This window comes from Leptidea sinapis, chromosome 34 (genome assembly GCF_905404315.1).
Source record: "Leptidea sinapis chromosome 34, ilLepSina1.1, whole genome shotgun sequence".
NCBI lineage: Eukaryota > Metazoa > Arthropoda > Insecta > Lepidoptera > Pieridae > Leptidea > Leptidea sinapis.
In genome coordinates this window covers 5,920,212-5,940,023 of record NC_066298.1, presented here as the reverse complement: position 1 = coordinate 5,940,023, position 19,812 = coordinate 5,920,212, and the positions used below count along the sequence as shown (strand labels likewise).

The 19,812-nt window shown below is 37.6% G+C and overlaps 1 protein-coding gene and 1 long non-coding RNA gene across 3 annotated transcripts; both read left to right on the top strand.

Moving 5' to 3' along the window:
* Positions 1-139: 139 nt before the first annotated feature.
* LOC126974972 (cathepsin L) lies at positions 140-14,335 on the top strand. The gene is made up of 7 exons (XM_050822743.1): positions 140-284; positions 876-977; positions 3,597-3,799; positions 6,561-6,723; positions 9,805-10,010; positions 12,177-12,375; positions 13,912-14,335. Exons 2-7 carry the CDS (start codon positions 885-887, stop codon positions 14,071-14,073), a joined length of 1,026 nt encoding a protein of 341 aa, XP_050678700.1. The 5' UTR covers positions 140-284; positions 876-884; the 3' UTR covers positions 14,074-14,335.
* On the top strand, positions 10,017-11,262 carry LOC126975017 (uncharacterized). 2 transcript variants are annotated; one of them, XR_007731609.1, is made up of 2 exons: positions 10,017-10,198; positions 10,669-11,262. It is a non-coding gene; the product is annotated as an uncharacterized LOC126975017 (long non-coding RNA). The 2 variants fall into 2 exon arrangements; XR_007731610.1 differs by lacking the exon at positions 10,017-10,198 and adding an exon at positions 10,460-10,574.
* Positions 14,336-19,812: the final 5,477 nt, after the last annotated feature.

Below are 19,812 nucleotides of genomic sequence, written 5' to 3'. Positions count from 1 at the left end.
CTCTTTGGGTCACACTTCACAGCTGACAGCATGACTGCTGTCAGCACAGGCCATAGTTGTTAGAAGGTACCTAGTAATTATATTCTCCTTGGTTGTTACTTGTTAGTTTACCAGTTTATATCAAGAGTGTTCTGTGGTACCTACCTATATAAACAAAGGTACTCTGTGCTGTAAGCTGTTACTTCATAAATTGATATCGTATTGTGGGTACAAGTTGTGTTCATTGTTTGTGATAGTAAATTTTTTCTGGGAAATTTTTCGATACCTAATTAACAAGTTTATAGGTAAGTTTAAAGTTTTAAAAATGTTGCTTAAATGTATTAGAAATATTTGAAAGCTGTTTAGATTAGCAATATAAAATCCCATGCAAAATCCTTTGTTCGAAATATTCGTTAACAAGTATCAACTTCCACTTAGGTACAGGAAAATTAATATGTAATAACTGTTGAGTCATTCAATGTTCAATGCGTTGTTATTAAAACTAAGCAAAATCGGATAAAAACATTATCAGCTTTTTGGTTAAATTAATGTAGATATGCGCGTAAGCGTAATATATTAGGTATGTACCCACCTACGAATAAATATGCATTACGAGGTAGGTATTATATTCCAGTAAGGAACCTTACTGGAATATACTGAATTCCATTCTCTCGATTATTTTGAGTGACTTATTGCCTCATTAGAGAAAAAGTATTACTTGGTTATTGCCACATCTGAAGCATAATAATGCTTAACAAAGAAATCTTTTAAGAGGATATTCTTGAAGTTTTTATTCTGTAATTACTACAAAATATTTATAAGACGGATATCGTCAGATACTAATATTTTTTTTTTCTTTTGCCTTCTTAAATTCTTACTGTTTCTCTTTGTTTCAGAGTAATAAAATGAAGTGTACAGCAGCTTTGCTAATGCTGGTTGCAGCAGCTAGTGCTGTGAGCTTCTTTGATCTTGTCAAAGAGGAGTGGAATGCATTTAAGGTAAGGTTAAATTAATTATTCTGCATGATATTTTATAGCTACCAAGTTGAAGTAACTGACAAAATTGGGGCACATAAGATGGTAAGTGATTTCGACCTTGTATCAGAGACACTAAATCAGTTTATTTATATTGCATTTGGAAAGTTCTCACACAGAAGCATACATGTGCGTTAAATAATCTAATATACTTTGAACTGTTAAATTAACATTTTTTTAACATAGCCAGATGCCCAGCCATAAGTTGCTATAATATGGTTTTGAAATTTGTGATTTTGCATGATAAACTAATTTTTTTAGTTATTTTCTACTATTTGTCATATCAGAAGAAATCTGATACTACAAATCATGGAAAGAAAATGACCAGCAAATCATAATATGTCACCACATTTATTTAATAGTAGTAGAAGTATCTATAAAAGTACTCAAAAACTAAATTTGTAAAGGGGCAATTTATGTCAATACATACAGTTTAATTATCAAATAATTAATTACCATTAACAAATTTGCACTCTTTTTAATAAAATATACAATATTGTCATTGCTATTGTTATAAAATAATCATAATCTAGTCCCAGTGTCCAATCGATTAGATATTTAGCTGTGGAGTAGTAGGATTTACGATAGAGATTTTTTTTAATAAAACATTTAAATTTATTTATAGATAATGCCTAAACAGTGGGTGCAACTATATTATAAAAGTGTATAAATTTACCCTTAAAGCTATTATGTATCTTATGAAACCTACTAGAATTAGTTACAAGCAATCCCTTATTTCTAGTGTTATAATTATGAAAATCACTATTAAGAGCAAAAAGGTGACAATTTTTGTGAAGGTATATTAAATTTTCATAAATGTACTGACATTGTACAATTATATTATGTCATCTTGTTATTAACTGGAATTCAATTGGCATTATTTTTTATGTATATACACCGATAACACTAAGAGATTAGGATCCAATTTTCGCGATACTTCTTTAGATATATGCAGAATGTTTGCCATTTGGTCCCATAAAAATTTGACACAGTTTAGCTCAGTAGTTTTAATTTAATGAATATTTTTGTTTACATGGATGATGTTATTATAGTTTGTGTACTGCTGTTTTAAGAGTTTTTAGTTAGATTGATTATATATTATTAACCCGTGGGTCTTTGGCTACCTGTAATCCATAGATAATAAATGTTCTTTACAATATTTCAGTGTCTCACAAGAAAGTGAAATAGGGGATCTTTATTGTTTAAGGCACAATGAAGATCGCCCAGCGCTATTAACCTATATTTTCATTCACCTAGAAGCTGCCTCTCTTTCTATTGTGTGACTCTCATCTCTTCTGACGACATTTGGGTTGTCTTCTTTACCTAAAACTGTACCTACCTGGGTATATATATACTGGTATGAGGTCAACTTATAAAAACAGTTTTTTCTATAATATAAATATGTATGTAATCATAATTTTAAATCAATATTGTTTCGTTGTCATACCTACATTACTTGCAGATAGTAATGTATGCATGGAAGACCACAATATAGTAAAATCTACTTAGTATAGGAAATAAATAGGTAGCGATCAAGAATGGTAATTTGATTATAATAATAATCACTTTTAATTAGATTGTTTAGTGTCTTTAGCTTAAAAAATGTTTGGATCGCAATGACCTTTAATATGCCTTGCTAAAATGATCGGTCGTACTGGTGATGTAGGTGACGAACAAACTTAATAAAATACTACTATTTGTATGTGCTACATATTGATAGCTTTGAAGTGGATGCCAATCCAAATGTAATAGTAGGTACCTAATCGCAATGACCTTTAATATGCCTTGCTAAAATGATCGGTCGTACTGGTGATGTAGGTGACGAACAAACTTAATAAAATACTACTATTTGTATGTGCTACATATTGATAGCTTTGAAGTGGATGCCAATCCAAATGTAATAGTAGGTACCTACACTCGCCACGCGTGATTTTGAGCGGGATAGCTTCCTCTGGAACAGACAACCCAAGCGGACAGACACTACTGACTCTACACCTATGAATATCCCTTACAGCTCTAAATTTGCAGGGTTGTGGTCAGATGACGTCATGCACTTCCCATCTGGTGGTGCATCAGCTCACGTCGTCACTTTAATTAAAAATAAGTTGCTACTAAAAAGATGAGTCAAGGTGAATCCGGATCCGGCTGCCATTTTACGTGTTACATCTGAGATAACTGGCGCGGTAAAATGGAGTCATAACTCAGGTTAAAAAAGTGTGTGTGTTCTTATGTATGCACGCAAGAATTGATACTTCTTTAGCCTAACAAAGCAAAAATCATTACGTTGTTACGAAAGAACAATTTTGTAAAAATCTTCCAAAGATGGCTTTGACAATTAATTATTAAATGAATACTGCTGTATGGGCTTGAACCCTTTGCCTGTCCTAATAATGGAGGAAGAAGCTAAAAAAAATAGCGAATGACATAAACGTCAAAACATTTTAGGAACCAACTTCAACCTGTAACTTTTTTGTTACAGTGATGCGAATTTCACTCTCATAATTTTTTCATAAGGCGCCTAAAGAAGTATAACTTCAAAAAGGTCTAAACGTATCTATTATTAACAGTTTGTTGTGTTTGCAGCTCGAGCACAACAAGCAGTACGACAGCGAGGTGGAGGACAAGTTCCGAATGAAGATCTTCGCGGAGAATAAGCACAAGGTTGCCAAACACAACGCGCGCTTCGCCCGAGGCCTCACCACCTTCACCCTGAAGCCCAACAAGTACAGCGACATGCTGCACCACGAGTTCGTGCACCTCATGAACGGCTTCAACAGGACTGCCAAGTGAGTTGTCATAGCAAGCACTTACAATAAGTTCGACGCAATGTTGTAGCATTATACTGGTTAATGAGTAATTTTGTTATAATATAAACATCTGAGCAATATATGATACGTTGACACCGATGACGCCCACCTCGTGTGATAGATAATGTGTCTGTCACCGGACACCGACCTGTCTGACTGGGACGTGCTGCGGACACGACGGACGATCGGTGTGATAGTGATATAGCTACAGGGTATTTTTTCTCGCACAGCGGGTTCGATTCCCGGTTCAACAAGGCAATTATTTAAAAATATATTAATGTAGTGGGAGGCTCCGTTGCACAGGAAGCCGGCTAATTATGGGTACCACAACGGCGCCTATTTCTGCCGTTTAGCAGTAATGTGTAAACATTACAGTATTTCGGTCTGGAAGGTGGCGTAGCTAGTGAAATTACTGGGCAAATGAGACTTAACATCTTAATATGTCTCAAGGTTACGAGCGCAATTGTAGTGCCGCTCAGAATTTTTGGGTTTTTCAATCATCTTGAGCGGCACTGCATTGTAATGGGCAGGGCGTGACAATTACCATCAGCTGAATGTCCTGCTCGTCTCGTCCCTTATTTTCATAAAAAAAGATGAGATTGTTTTTTAAATTAAAAGAAAGTCTTCTTTAAGGTAAATGTTACGTTTAAGTGGCACAGCCGTGGGACGTCCTGTATATTACCATTATTAGATTACCATTTCGATACGAAAATGTCACCGTTAAAGTATGGTACGTGTTCTCACACCGTGTCTATATTATAATAATGAAGCCCAAATTAGTCGACACGCTATTTGAAGGTCAGCGTTCTCATAATCATGAAACAACACGAGCTTGTCGTTTGAGATTACCTCGTTTAGCTTACATGTCGCCGCTTTAAGATTAACCGGCACGCATCCCTTCCCCTTATCACCCATGGGGATATTTAAATGGGGCTCGGATATATCGCGCCACCCGTTTAAATGATTTTATCTTAATTAAACTGAACCAATCTGAATCAGTGCTTGTATACACGATTTTATTTCAATAGTACTAGTGTTTGATCATGATCTCTTGATCAGAATCCGTACTGCGCACTCCTCGTCGAAGGTGACGCACGCAGTACGGGGCGGATGTTTACAAACACAGCTCGCGATAGTGGCCCGCTGACCTCTGCCCGCGTCACATGACAATGTGCTGCGCAGTACACTCAACTTAAACACGATCTATTTCCTTTGTGTGGCTGTTTGTTCCACTATTTTCCGGTTACTATTCTAATTTCAAAACAAACGAGAGACTATCAAGGGGTCGCGGGCGGTCGCGGCACGCTTCCCTAATACAATTTCCTTATCGTATAAGTACACGTTAATTTAATGTGGATACATGACTCATTTGATTATAAATAATAAGACTTGTTGACCCCAATGTTGTCATCGACATTATTTAGGTTTTTGTTTAATGTTTAGACAGTTGGTTCTCATTTTGTAATCATTATTAATAGGTTTACTCATGAGTTTAACAAAGAAACAGATTCTCATTTAAATGTGAGCTTCATAGTTAACTTCCATAAAAAATATGTTGATGTTAATTTATAATCGTGTATTGAACGAATTGAATTGATTAACATAATTGAGGATAATATTGAGTAAATATTACGATTATAACAAGTACATCAGTTGTCAGCCATGACAAGGTTTCAAACAATACTATATTATGTACTTACCCATGTAATAGTTCTAATTGAAATATTTTTATTTAAAATAGGATTTAAAATCATTTATTGAACGTCAAACACTACCACCCTATTCAAAATAGTGTGAGGTTATTTAGTTCTAACCATTCTATTACATTAGACAATGCTTTATTTGCTTCAAATTCAATAGTCCATTTATTTTTACTTTTAACTAGGATAGTCGTGGCATCCGCATACATTATACATAATTGATTAGTTACGCCCGGAAGGTCATTTATGTAAAGGAGAAATAATAAAGGGCCCAGAACACTGCCCTGTGGTACACCATACGGATGTTAGACTTTATATACAGAGCGATAAGCATTGCAATGTGAATTGGTTGTTTGAAGAATTTCTACACATTGCATTCTTTTATTAAGATAACTTGTTAGCCATTCTAGACATTATCCTCTAATTCCGTATTTTTCAAGTTTACCTAAGAGAGATTTATGACAGACTAGGTCAAATGCTCTAGTCATGTCAAGAAAGATTCCTATGACATCAAATTTATCATTTAGACTTTCCGTATTAATTTAAAGCATAACAAGCTTAGGTAGTCCTACTATTATTTATAAAACCATACTGTTAATTTGTCAATAAATGATAAGATGATATAAAGCTGAATTCTCTATGCATTATTTTTTCCAAGACGTGGAAAAAATTCGTATGAGCGTGATGGGGCGATAGTTCTTCATATCGTTTTTATCACCTTTTTTATGAAGAGGCTTTATGATTGAAATTTTAAGCCTATCAGGGAAAACACCTGTAAAAGATAGGTTTATTATGTAGCTAATTGGCATGGGGGCGTGGTGCATGTTTACTTATTTAAAATTTACGATGTAATGTACTATTATATGGGAAATCTTGAAATAGAAGCATAGTATTCTTCCGATATATTCCTGTAACAAATTCTAAATTAAGTAACCTATTTAGGTTGACAAAATTTTTCCCACCTAATCAATAATATTAGAAACTGCAATGATGTTTTGTTATCAATCTAAATGAGACAATATTGTCTGTGGTTTGTGTAGACACAACAAAAGCCTGTACAGCAAGGGTCAGAAGCTGAGAGGAGCCAAGTTCGTGAGTCCGGCCAACGTGCAGCTGCCGGAGCACGTGGACTGGCGGCAGAAGGGCGCCGTGACCGACGTCAAGGACCAGGGCAAGTGCGGCTCCTGCTGGTCATTCAGCACGGTGAGTCCACAGTATTGAACACGGTGTGACGTCATGAAATTCATCTCTGGCTCGCACCCATTGCTCCATAATGATCCCACTAATATCTTCCCTTTCTTGGCATGCGTCCAGTGCAGTATGGGTTGTCGCTATGCCAACTTAATGGCTGACAGGCTTGCTTCAGTATGACAACTCTCTCTGTTATCCCTGCTTAAACATTTTATTGAGATAAAACCTTTAGTTGCGAATGCAATGGGCAACTACTAGTCTATTTATAGTTTAACTGATATTTTTTTAACTGCCTGGACTAGAAGACTAGCGCGACCCGACGCGATGTCGTTTTAAACAATCAGATTGTGTTCTTATAACTTGTGAGCGAGAAATACCTACATTATTGTTACCTACGGTACTAGGGACGTTACATTTGTGTCCATCAATGAAACACTTTTTTTTATGGAATAGGAGGACAAACGAGCGTACGGGTCACCTGGTGTTAAGTGATCACCGCCGCCCACATTCTCTTGCAACACCAGAGGAATCACAAGAGCGTTGCCGGCCTTTAAGGAAGGTGTACGCGCTTTTTTTGAAGGTACCCATGTCGTATCGTCCCTGAAACACATTAACCTGTATTAATACCACTGGACAGACTGTTCCATCTGTTTGACAGCAAATTTTTTGTGCTTATTTGAAGCGCCACACACGAGCGTCCAGAGAACAAATTTTGACGTATAATACATAATAATAATAAATGGCTGCGAAGGAACGTACAATACTCTGAAGTATTTTTGCATTTGGAATTAATTCCGTTCATTATAAAGTAAGTACACATTATTTTTTGTAAATAGTTTCCCACCATCTATCGATGTTTGCTGAGGTTGTCACCACTAGTTCTAGTACCGTAGACTCTCGTTACATGGCCAACAGCGTCAAAATGGCGAATATCAAACAGGCACAAAAGCACTTTGACAGCCGCCAGTCCAGTGGTATATACTTATATGGTAGAGGTCAGTGGCTGAAACAAGACCGCGACACGAACACACTCGTCGCTCTGTTCACGTGTCAACGCACACAATCTATATAAATAAAATGATACGACGTTTTTATGTCAAAAACTATTGGATAGATTTCAATAAGGTCTTCTAACTATTATTCCTTATCAATGATATTATAGTATTAAAAGAGTTAGATATGTCACAAGCGCGCCGAAAATCAATCGCCTAAATTGAGTCAATTGGTTCATTTGGTCAAAGTCGCTCTCTCTGGATACGAAAACGGTACACACGCGTTTGTTGTTAACAGAATTGCTTACAATTTGATATAGGTACACCATTAAAATGCCGCCTTGTGTTACGGGAAGATGCACTAATTACGAAAGTAAAAAAAATCATAGAATTACATACATAACATAATAATACACATAACATTTTATTAGATTTAATTATTTATCTAACAAAATAAATATGTCGCCAAGACAACGCCGATCGCCGCCAAGGCGATCATAGATTAACGTACAGAAATGACAAAATATTGATGCTGTCTGTTGCGGGATGATCGAGGTAGAATATTTTAGGAAATGATGTAAAAAAGTCGTTGTTGCAGTGAATGTAATACGAAATGTAATAATTTTTAATAAACAAGTGCGTATATAGGTAGCTGAAACTACTAAACCAAGTTTTAGGGTAGGTAGCGGATGTAGACAGTGAGTGCTATTTGTTTACGTAGGAGTTTTTTCAGTAACACTGTCTCTTTCAGTATATCCCTTGCTAACTGCTGAAGAATCAATGGATCATTTTCTTCAGCTTCCATTACCTTATTGTAATAAACCCTCAACAAAAAGACATTCATAAATAATATAAGATACAAAAAATAATAATTGTAATCTTAAATCTTTTTGGCAAATCAATGACACATTATCTACCTAAGTTCAATGCAGTTTTACTACTTTATAGCTTTTACTACATGAACTCATGAATGAATCGTAATTTAGGCATAAATCACAGTGTACAGTAAAAAATCATATCTGATGAATTAAATGTATTTTTCTATACAAATACGAAGCAATTAGCAAATTAGAGTTATCTCTTTTTCGCTTGCGATAATTGCATTTACTATCCTTCTTTGACGTGTAATCGTAATGTAGTGTGCTATTGCAATGTTAAATTATTCATGTGTGCGTTTGTGTATCATTTTCAAACACCGAATGTTGTCTACGTAAGCTATCTATACTTTTAAATATCATTGTTCCTTATACACTTGGCCCATATCTTAAAAAAATATGATACCTTTATATTATATATCGATATTAAAGTTTTAAGAACAACGATTTTTGTAAGCACTATGTGCTCAGTCGTGTGTGTACGCGGACGAAGTCGCGTGTATCAACTAGTTATTGATATTATGAGTCATTTCAACTTATTGAATAAGTCACATTGACTTGAATTGTTTTTAACACAAAGGAGGCAGTACCTACTAAAAATATGTGGAATGAGCTTCCTTGACGATACGACATGGGTACCTTCAAAAAAAAGCGCGTCCACCTTCCTTAAATGCCGGCAACGCTCCTGAGATTCCTCTGGTGTTGCAAGAGAATGTGGGCGGTGGTGATCACTTAACACCAGGTGGCCCGCCCATACTCTCGTTTGTCCTCATTTTCAACAGTGGACTCCTCCTAAACAGCTGGACCGATTTGAATGAATTTTTTTGTGTGTGTTCAAGTGGATTCGAGGATGGTTTAGATTCACAATTGAACTACCTCCAAAACGGCTCGACCGATTTTGATGATTTTTTTGTGTTGCAGTGAATTTGAGAATGATTTAGATGCTCAATTCTGTCCATATATAAATCTGCTGCCCATGTGTATGTATGTTAGCGAGCACCTCCTAACGGCTGGACCGATTTTTCAAATTTAAGACGTGTGTGCAGGAGAACTTCTGTCGGGCCCGCTAGTTTTATTATGTATTTATGAATATAAGTATGTATTTAATCTTTAGTAATCCAAGCTCGGAACTCGGAGGCTCCATCAAACAATACTTTGTGAATTGTGAATGTCATAGCTCTGGTACTTTACTTCTGGGGGGAGATTAAATTTGAGATTGGTCGCAGACCGGCGCCTTGGAAGGGCAGCACTTCCGGCAGAGCGGGTTCCTGGTGTCGCTGTCGGAGCAGAACCTGATCGACTGCTCGGGCGCGTACGGGAACAACGGCTGCAACGGAGGACTCATGGACAACGCCTTCAAGTACATCAAGGACAACGGCGGCATCGACACCGAGAAGACCTACCCGTACGAGGCCGTCGACGACAAGTGCAGGTGAGCCTCTCTCCACAGCGGATGGTGAATATAACAACTGGTCTAAATATCACGAGAAGACGCACCCGTACGAGGCCGTCGACGACGAGTGCAGGTGAGCCCCTGTCCACAGCGGACGGTGAATATAACAACTGGTCTAAATATCACGAGAAGACGCACCCGTACGAGGCCGTCGACGACGAGTGCAGGTGAGCCCCTGTCCACAGCGGACGGTGAATATAACAACTGGTCTAAATATCACGAGAAGACGCACCCGTACGAGGCCGTCGACGACGAGTGCAAGTGAGCCCCTGTCCACAGCGGACGGTGAATATAACAACTGGTCTAAATATCACGAGAAGACGCACCCGTACGAGGCCGTCGACGACGAGTGCAAGTGAGCCCCTGTCCACAGCGGACGGTGAATATAACAACTGGTCTAAATATCACGAGAAGACGCACCCGTACGAGGCCGTCGACGACGAGTGCAAGTGAGCCCCTGTCCACAGCGGACGGTGAATATAACAACTGGTCTAAATATCACGAGAAGACGCACCCGTACGAGGCCGTCGACGACGAGTGCAGGTGAGCCCCTGTCCACAGCGGACGGTGAATATAACAACTGGTCTAAATATCACGAGAAGCCGCACCCGTACGAGGCCGTCGACGACGAGTGCAGGTGAGCCCCTGTCCACAGCGGACGGTGAATATAACAACTGGTCTAAATATCACGAGAAGACGCACCCGTACGAGGCCGTCGACGACGAGTGCAGGTGAGCCCCTGTCCACAGCGGACGGTGAATATAACAACTGGTCTAAATATCACGAGAAGACGCACCCGTACGAGGCCGTCGACGACGAGTGCAGGTGAGCCCCTGTCCACAGCAGACGGTGAATATAACAACTGGTCTAAATATCACTCACACGTGACTCGTAACTTAAAATAATACTCGCGCGGTCCTCATCATAATTTTTTTGGAAAACTTTTCTTGAAGCATTTCAGGCCATTATCGATCCCGTATAACTTCGTTGTGGATAAAACTAGAAGGTAAAGTTTCTTAATTTTGTCACTCACAGACTGACTGACCAATCATCAAAACTTTCTAGCAGACGTAGAAGCTTCAAATTTAGAATACAATTAGTGTTTAGTGTATAAATTAAGGAAACCCTAAAATATTTTGCAATTTGGGACCAGTTTTCTAGATACGCCAACTTCATAAATAACGTTTAAATCCCATATTAATGTGTGTTGCTTGCGTGGATTTCGAAATAAGTATGGGTGGCTTATATCTATTTAATGTCGACTTTCGAAGTATTCAAGCACAGAAATTCTCAATCTGTGCATACTAGAGACTAACAGGCGTTCCCAATATTCAGTCTATCTCTTACTTGAGATAAAAATCGTAACTATCGTTGACTTTTCTGTCCCAATAAACTTATCGACGGTAACTCACCTTACCCGTACACGCTGTCTGCCAATGGGACGACGTATAGCTTACCAGCGATAGAAGTTTGTATGGAAATTGAAATTCACGCGCCCCAATATAAGGCGATAAGAATGACATATCGGATGTATTGGGACAGCTTCAGATTATTGACAGCTAATTACTGACAGTATATGGTAGTTATTTATCTCTATCTGTAGATAGTATATTGGGAACGGCCGTAAGAAGCATTTACCATTCAGACTTGTAAATAATTGTAATATCAAGATCTCCGAGAAAATCTAATAGACACATGAAGACTACCTATAAAAACGAGTTCATAAGAATGAAACGAAAACGGATTTTAAGTAAATCCATTGTTTGTATTTAAGTTGTAGATGGGGTACCATCAAGGGAAAGGGAAAAGTATCAATCTACAATGAGATGCCATAAAAAATATAACTTGTAAAAAAATCAAGTCAGATATTGTTAGGTTAGCTAATAAGTAATTACATAAGACAGAAGGACCCTTAACTAGGGACTGAATAAATTGATCGATTTGGTATTACATGGTTGTCACAACTTCTTACTGTAGAATAACTGAGTTGCGAGACTTGGTTTTTGTACTTATGTTTTTGATGGAATAATCATTTTAAATTATTCTTCATTTACTATTCACATAGACAATCAAGTGACTGTTTTATCATTAATTTGTTATCATTCGGTTTATTATTGTGCTTATGTGGTAACGTGAACTGTGTAGGTACAACCCCAAGAACACCGGCGCTGACGACGTGGGCTTCGTGGATATCCCGCAGGGTAACGAGCAGAAGCTGAAGGAGGCTCTGGCCACCATAGGCCCCGTGTCAGTGGCCATCGACGCCTCGCAGGAGTCCTTCCAGATGTACGCCGACGGCGTCTACTACGACGAGAACTGCTCCTCCGAGAATCTCGACCACGGGGTGAGTGACACCACTTATTGAAAGTCAAAAACTACCACCCATTCCGAAAAGAATGCCTCAGACCTGAGAAGAATGGGCGCAAAAATGTCAGCGGGCTTTTTTTTCATCGAAAAAATATGTTTGCAAAGTAATATTGTACAATTAAACCTATTATTTAATAGCCTGAGGGTTAGGTCGCTCGATTCCCAATCTGTGGAATCATTAAGAAAGTCATGTTATAGTAACCTTTACCACATAAACCCTTTTTAACAATTCTATTCAATATCGTAATACTTTTGTTTTGAACATTTTCTGGGATCTTGTTGTAAAAGCATATAATATATCGCCCCGTAAAAGACTTATTAACATGACTTGACAGAAATGACTTTTGAAATGACGGGTAGTAAGCATAAAATTTTTATGTTTGTTCCTCGTGTTAACATTATGATTGTCGCAGTTTCTAGCAATTGCCCTCAATGTGCTTATGAACATATAGAACATTATCAAGAATATATTGAGAAGCAATAGTCAAAATGTTTGTCTTTAAATTTTTCTATTAATGATTCTTTGAGCCTTGGTTATGAATAGCGCGTATAGCCATGTTTGTCTGTACCTAAAAAGAAAGGGGTGGCTACGGAACAGTAACAGAACACAAGTCAGCGATTTGTTTTGTAGCGACCATCTTTGATACTGAATGGATTTTGATGTAGTTACCACAGGTGAATAGATAATAGCCTTTAGTAAAATCGGACATCATACAAAAAAGTTTTCGTTGATTTACCTTATTCACAACTAAAATCAAAAGTAAACACCAAGTTTGAACTTCAGTTCGCTTAGAGCAACTGACTGAAAATTGAATTTTTGAAAGTAAGTGGTTACCGCCACCGATTTCTGGTCAAACTGAGGATATAACTTCCCATTAGGTGCTATTTTAAGCCATTTTAAACACACAGGCTTAGCGACTTCAACGATGACGCAACGGCTCGGATTACAATATAATTTATTGCTCTTCAAGCGTTTGTGTTTTGTTTATAAAAACGTACTTGAACGCTTTTGTTTTGAAACAAGCTAGCTCTTTGTTAAATAATATAAACAAGTTTTGTTTAAAGTCACACATTTGTGATGATTTTTTAACTTTATCTACAGATTACATTTCTATTATTACTCGTGAATGTATATAGTATTTTTATTTAACTAACACATATTTAAAAGTTACTTATTAGTAATAGAATAGTTACTAAAACACCATAGATAATAATACGAAAAATAATTTTTAAGATGACTGCTACATATAACTTTTACGGCTGACCGCATTTTGACGGCTTGTCGTATTTTACACAGATAAGTTTTGTATATAAATATTTTTACTTTTACAGTCCGTAAAATGACATTTCGTTTAGTATATTGTGTAGCTTGTCTTACTCGGTGTATTTTTAACAAAAAAAAAATCCGCCCGCCCCTCGCAAGCTTGCCACTCAACGGAAGTTTTTATACAGACATAATATGTCTGCCTGCTACCTCGCTATGTAGTTGTGCTAATTGCACCACGCTCCACAGGTCCTGGTGGTGGGCTACGGCAGCGACGAGCAGGGCGGCGACTACTGGCTCGTGAAGAACTCGTGGGGCCGCACGTGGGGCGACCTGGGGTACATCAAGATGGCGCGCAACCGCGACAACCACTGCGGCATCGCGTCCGCCGCCTCCTACCCACTTGTGTGAGCGCGTGCGATATACATTTCATGTAATTTACTCAATAGTGTGTAAGGTTATATAGTTAATACAGCCCAGCTATACTGAGATTGTCGTTAGTGCTCTCTATTCCACGCCACTCCCTGGCCTGGGCCAAAATGTTCCCTCAGACTCCACCAGTTAATCATATTCCATAGTGTTAGAGATATTATTAGCTGTAAGATAAATATCTGATGTTATTGTGATAATAAATGTGTTACTGAATTAAGATAATAAATTTTATTTTGAGGAATTTTTGTTTTATTTGAATTAAAGAAAGTCCCAATATTCTATTTTCCTTCTATGATAAAAACCTACTTAAGTTTGATAATTTAATTACAATCTAGCCTTAGGCTATTAAAAATAAGTATAGTAAAACCAGGCCTGACTGACTCCCCGTGTAGGTATCGAAATCATAAGTACGGGCGGCGGCCTCTACACAGTATGACAGTAGGCCAGCCAGTAAGGTCTAAAGAGCGAGCAGTGACGCACTTCGGCGGGAGTTTTGTTCACCAACATCACCAGTCCGACCGTTCATTTAAAATGGAGAAAAATAAAAAAGCAAAGCATGTTGCGTCATTGCAATCCATATTTAAATTGTTTAAACTTCCTAAAGACCCTGCAACAATCTAATTTAAAGAGATTATTATTATAATGAAATTACCATTCATGATAGTAGGTACAGTTTTGGGTTAAGAAGAAAACCCTATTGTCGTCAGAATAGGTAAGAGTCACGCAATAGAAAGAGACGGAATTTCTAGGTAAAAAAAAATGTAGGATAATAGCGCTGCGCGATCTGAATTACATCTTATTGTCCTGTTCCGTGGTGCTGGAGAAGGGTGTTGGGCATACCTTGGACAGCACACCGAACTAATGTGTCGATCCTGAAACGGCTGGGCATTGTGACTAGGCTCTCTACCATCTACTTGCGTAGGGTCCTAGAATACTAGAATAGAAGGTGGAGGGAAGAAGACCAAGAGGAAGAAGCCCCATGCGATGTACCGATCAGATTCGCACTGCCCTTGAAACCACTGTCAACGACGCTTTACACTCTGCTTCCGACAGGGGCAGATGGTGGAAAATAATACGCAACAAAGTACTCTGTCGAGATGATCACGACCCTCAGCACTGAGGAAACCGACGCGAGGAGGAGGTCCTGTTCCGTATGGCCGCAAGCGTCCCTATTTCTTTAAATCGATTTTGCTGAGTGAGACTTCTGTACTTGTAAAGTTGTACTATAAAATATTTTTTGGTGAAACTAAGAAAGTGTCCATTAGTACTAGTCTCTTATCTTATTTACACTTAGTAGAATATGTTAGTTTCACTATTCACTGCACTATATTACACTAGCTCTTCACTACACTAACTCAAAAGGTTTCTCTTGAGTCTACAACTTAATTAAGAGTGCTTTCCAAATAACCATTACATAATTTTATATCGTTATTCCAACTCCTCTCCTATCCTTTTTCGCATAGGCTTTCCAGCATAGCTTTGCGTCTAATGTCATGCCAAGTTACTTTGCTGTATTCTCGTAGGCTATTACTTGACTTTTAATGAAGACCGAGTTATAGTTCAATGTTTTATATTATGTAAAATCTATGTGAGTTGATTTTGAGTCCTTAAGTCTGATATCCACTTACTTTCTTGTCCAATCATAGATGGTGATTATGCTTTACACACTGCTTCTTCTTGCGAATGCCCTACAGCCATTAAAGCTGTGTCGTCTGCAAAAGTAGCAATGGTATTGTTTTATATATAAAACTTTTGACAAATAAACCTATCTCTCGCTTTAATTTTCATCCATCAAACTTTTTTGAAATAAAGGTCCGCATTTCCAAAATAAACTGATCTAACACTCTCTTGGGAGTGGAGACAAAAATATTACCAAATTATTAGTAGGTATTTAGTTATATTTTTGTGTCTACCTATTTATATTTTTAATTGGTCTCGTTAAGAAAATGTTTATCATAATTCACTTTTTTTCCTCACAATGATCAAGCTGCTATATATTTAGCAATGTGTAGCGGAAAACCCATAACGATATGGTAAGGTATTATACACAACAAATGGATATGTAACGTAGACAAGTGGCGACCGGGCGGTTTGTCGCTTACGAAGGTCTGAGACCAAGAGAAATTCCTATTCCATATACACGCACGACAGGCATGAGTATGAGTAGCTCTAGCAAGTTATAACTGCATATGGCGTGCCCTGAGGCTTCCATCAAACAGCGACTTATATGTGGAAGTGGTTGGCAGCAAGTAGGCCTCAATAGTCCCACAAGATATGCCGTTACAGCTAGAAACAGAGGCATTTCTCTGCATTTAAAGAATACCAGTACCTAGCAGTTATTAATAATACCGGCATATTTTGAAACTTAATAGATAGGAGTACGATTTATGCCTGGTTCTGCCATCGTATGAGACGTTGGGATATTCCGCCATCAAATACGGAGCCAACGTTGTTTACAGTTTAAAAAATAACTTGTTCTAGTTTCGCTCCTTGGTATGTGTTAAATAGGTTTTAAGTATTTTTAATGGCTATTATACACAATCTCTGTTAATGTACCTTTGATAAAACTATTTACTTCTTTCTTTCTTTTTTTCTCTACATATCAGTAATTTAGCAAATTGAGTTCTGCAGCTTTTGCCATTAAGGCGAGGTTTTCCCAACACTTTATGTAAAAATAGCTCGAACGTAAGATTCGTTAGGTACGCATGGACACGGGCGTCGGGCATGGCTGAGAACGAACCGAGCGATGCGGGTCAACGACCGCCGACCCTGAAGGACCGCGTAATATTTTTTAAAACTTACAGTTGCGCTAGAGTACGGAATTACTGTGATATTTTTTATGCATTTTTGAAGTAAATATTTTTTTTGTCGACGTATGAGAGAAATGTTATATTACGCGCATAAATTTGATTTCAACATTATGGATATTGTATCCGAGATTCTCGAGGCTGCAGAGAACGAATTTGGGATCATTTTTGAAATCCAAGATGGCCGTCGCGCAAAATTATGATTTCAACAATATGGGTATCGTATCCGAGGTTCTCGAGGGTGCAGAGAACTAATTTGGGATCATTTTTGAAAACCAAGATGGCCGCCGCGTAATGCTATTTTTGGATCCATACGTATGCGTGGAGGTTATAATGATAACCCTAATGCCACACATAAAAGTAGCACAAAAATATTCGGAAATTGTTGTGCCACCTAGGAATTAAATCGTTAAAATCAGGACACTGTGTGCTAAAGAACACGAACACGAAACACTAGAAAACGTCAGTATATTTATGTGTGTGTGTTCTTCTTCACTGCATAATATTAAGGCGAGGTTTTCCCAATACTTTAGGCAAAAAGCGCTCGAACGTATATATCATATCTATATATCATTGGGATTTGAAATCATAATTTTGCGCGGCGGCCATATTGGATTTCAAAAATGATCACAAATTCGTTCCCTGCACCCTCAAGAACCTCGGATACGATACCCATATTGCTGAAATCATAATTTTGCGCGGCGGCCATCTTGGATTTCAAAAATGATCACAGAATCGTTCTCTGCACCATCGAGAACCTCGGACACGATATCCATATTGCTGAAATCATAATTAAGTGCGGCGGCCATCTTGGATTTCAAAAATGATCACACAATCGTTCTCTGCACCCTCGAGAACCTCGGATACGATACCCATATTGCTGAAATCATAATTTTGCGCGGCGGCCATCTTGGATTTCAAAAATGATCCCAAAATCGTTCTCTGCACCCTCGAGAACCTCGGACACGATATCCATATTGATGAAATCATAATTTTGTGCGGCGGCCATCTTGGATTTATCTAACTTCCCATACGTACATACATACAAAAATCCCGCGTGGCATAATATTCAAAATAGTATTACGTAAATTTTATTTTAGTACTTTCCGACTTACATTTATATATTTCAACAAATACGCTGTCGCATCATCATTATTTTTTTACTATGATTCCCGCTTTGTACTTGTTTGCTAAAATCTTACGTAATGTGAGCCAGAGAGACACGAACACAGTACCTTCCTTGACAGTGGTCACGGGCGTACTGCTGGCATGAGCGAGCATGCAAACAAGGCGTCGCGTTTGGTGTATTACGAAAAAAATTAATATAAAATAATTCACAAAACGTATTGATAAATCCCACAATGAAAACTTATAAATACTAATAAACTATCGAATAAAATAAGTTTTGTGTTTATAGCTTTATGATAATACTAGTGGACCCAAAAGACGTTGTCCTGTACACATGTCAATCAAAATCGGTCTAGCCGTTTAGGAGGTAGTTTAATTGTGAATCTAAACCATTTTCGAATCCACCTGAAGACACACACCAATCTCAAATTCACTGGAACACACAAAAATATCATCAAAATCGGTCCAGCCGTTTAGGAGGTAGTTCAATTGTGAATCTAAACTATCCTCGATTCCCCTTGAACTCACAAAAAAAATCATCAAAATCGGTCCAGCCGTCTAGGAGGAGTTCAGTGACATACACACGCACACAAGAAATATATATATAAAGATAAACAATTCAGATAAAAAAAGACTATTTTTCAAAAAATAAATCTATCGAGATTATTTTTCGTAATCGTGTTTTCGAAACAGCGATAATTTAAATAAAGAAATGAAGATAAACATGTCAAAAAATTGGAACCGTAGTATTTGTAGAAGTATTTTAAGTAGATTTTTAAAAATGTTACTTTTTAGGACTATAGCGCCTTAAAAATATCACACACTTGACTGATGTGAATACAGCTCGTTTGGTCTATTTTGCGTAGGTACTTCCATTATATACCTATATCTAGCATTATGCCACAGGGTTTGTTATTGTGGAGAAATGCTGCAATTGTTCATAGTGTTTTTGTGCTCCAAATATCTAAAGGCTGTTAGAGCAATTTATAAGTAATATGCGACCAAGAAATTTACTTCGAGAAAAATTACCCATAAACACCTGAACCCTTCCCTCACAATAATAATGAATATAATGTGTGTTAGAAAAAACATAAGTGAATATAGAACTAACAAGGAAGCTTTAGAGGATTTAATCGGGGTATTAAGACCAAACACGGACTTAAAATCTTCAGAAAGAGTATCACTTGAATCAAAGGTTAATTTTAATCTACAACTAATAATATTGTTTAAAACGTAGTAACTGAGTTTTCTCAGTCTACGTTTTAAAACGAATACTATATAGATATGCAGCCGTAAATGTGTCAACTGTCAACAACACCGGTGTCAGTGTCACTTTTACCAAATATAACCAGTTATAAATTACGAAAACAGTATTGCTCTACATTTTTCTCGTGGTCTTTGACGTTTTTACTCGGAAGGGTTATACCATATTCGGCTTGAGAACGAAGACTATTTTGCTCTGTCATATAGTAAACTTAGGAAGAGATGGCTACTTTAGGTGTGAAGCTAGTTACTACTTTAAATATCACCATGACGCCACGAAAACTACGCTCAATATTGAGCTCACGCTAGCGAGTGCTTGTAAATACGAATTTGAATGGTTTTTTGGTGGAAAATTTTGAATGGTACGAAGTTTACTGAAAACAATTCGATTTACGTTTACGCGCTATCGACTGTAGTAAGTTAACGCACGATTCGATTGCTACCTCATGGTAGAAGTACGGAAGAACAGCTCTTGATGACAGGCAGGAGCGCGGGGAGTCGAATGCACACAATATCAGTC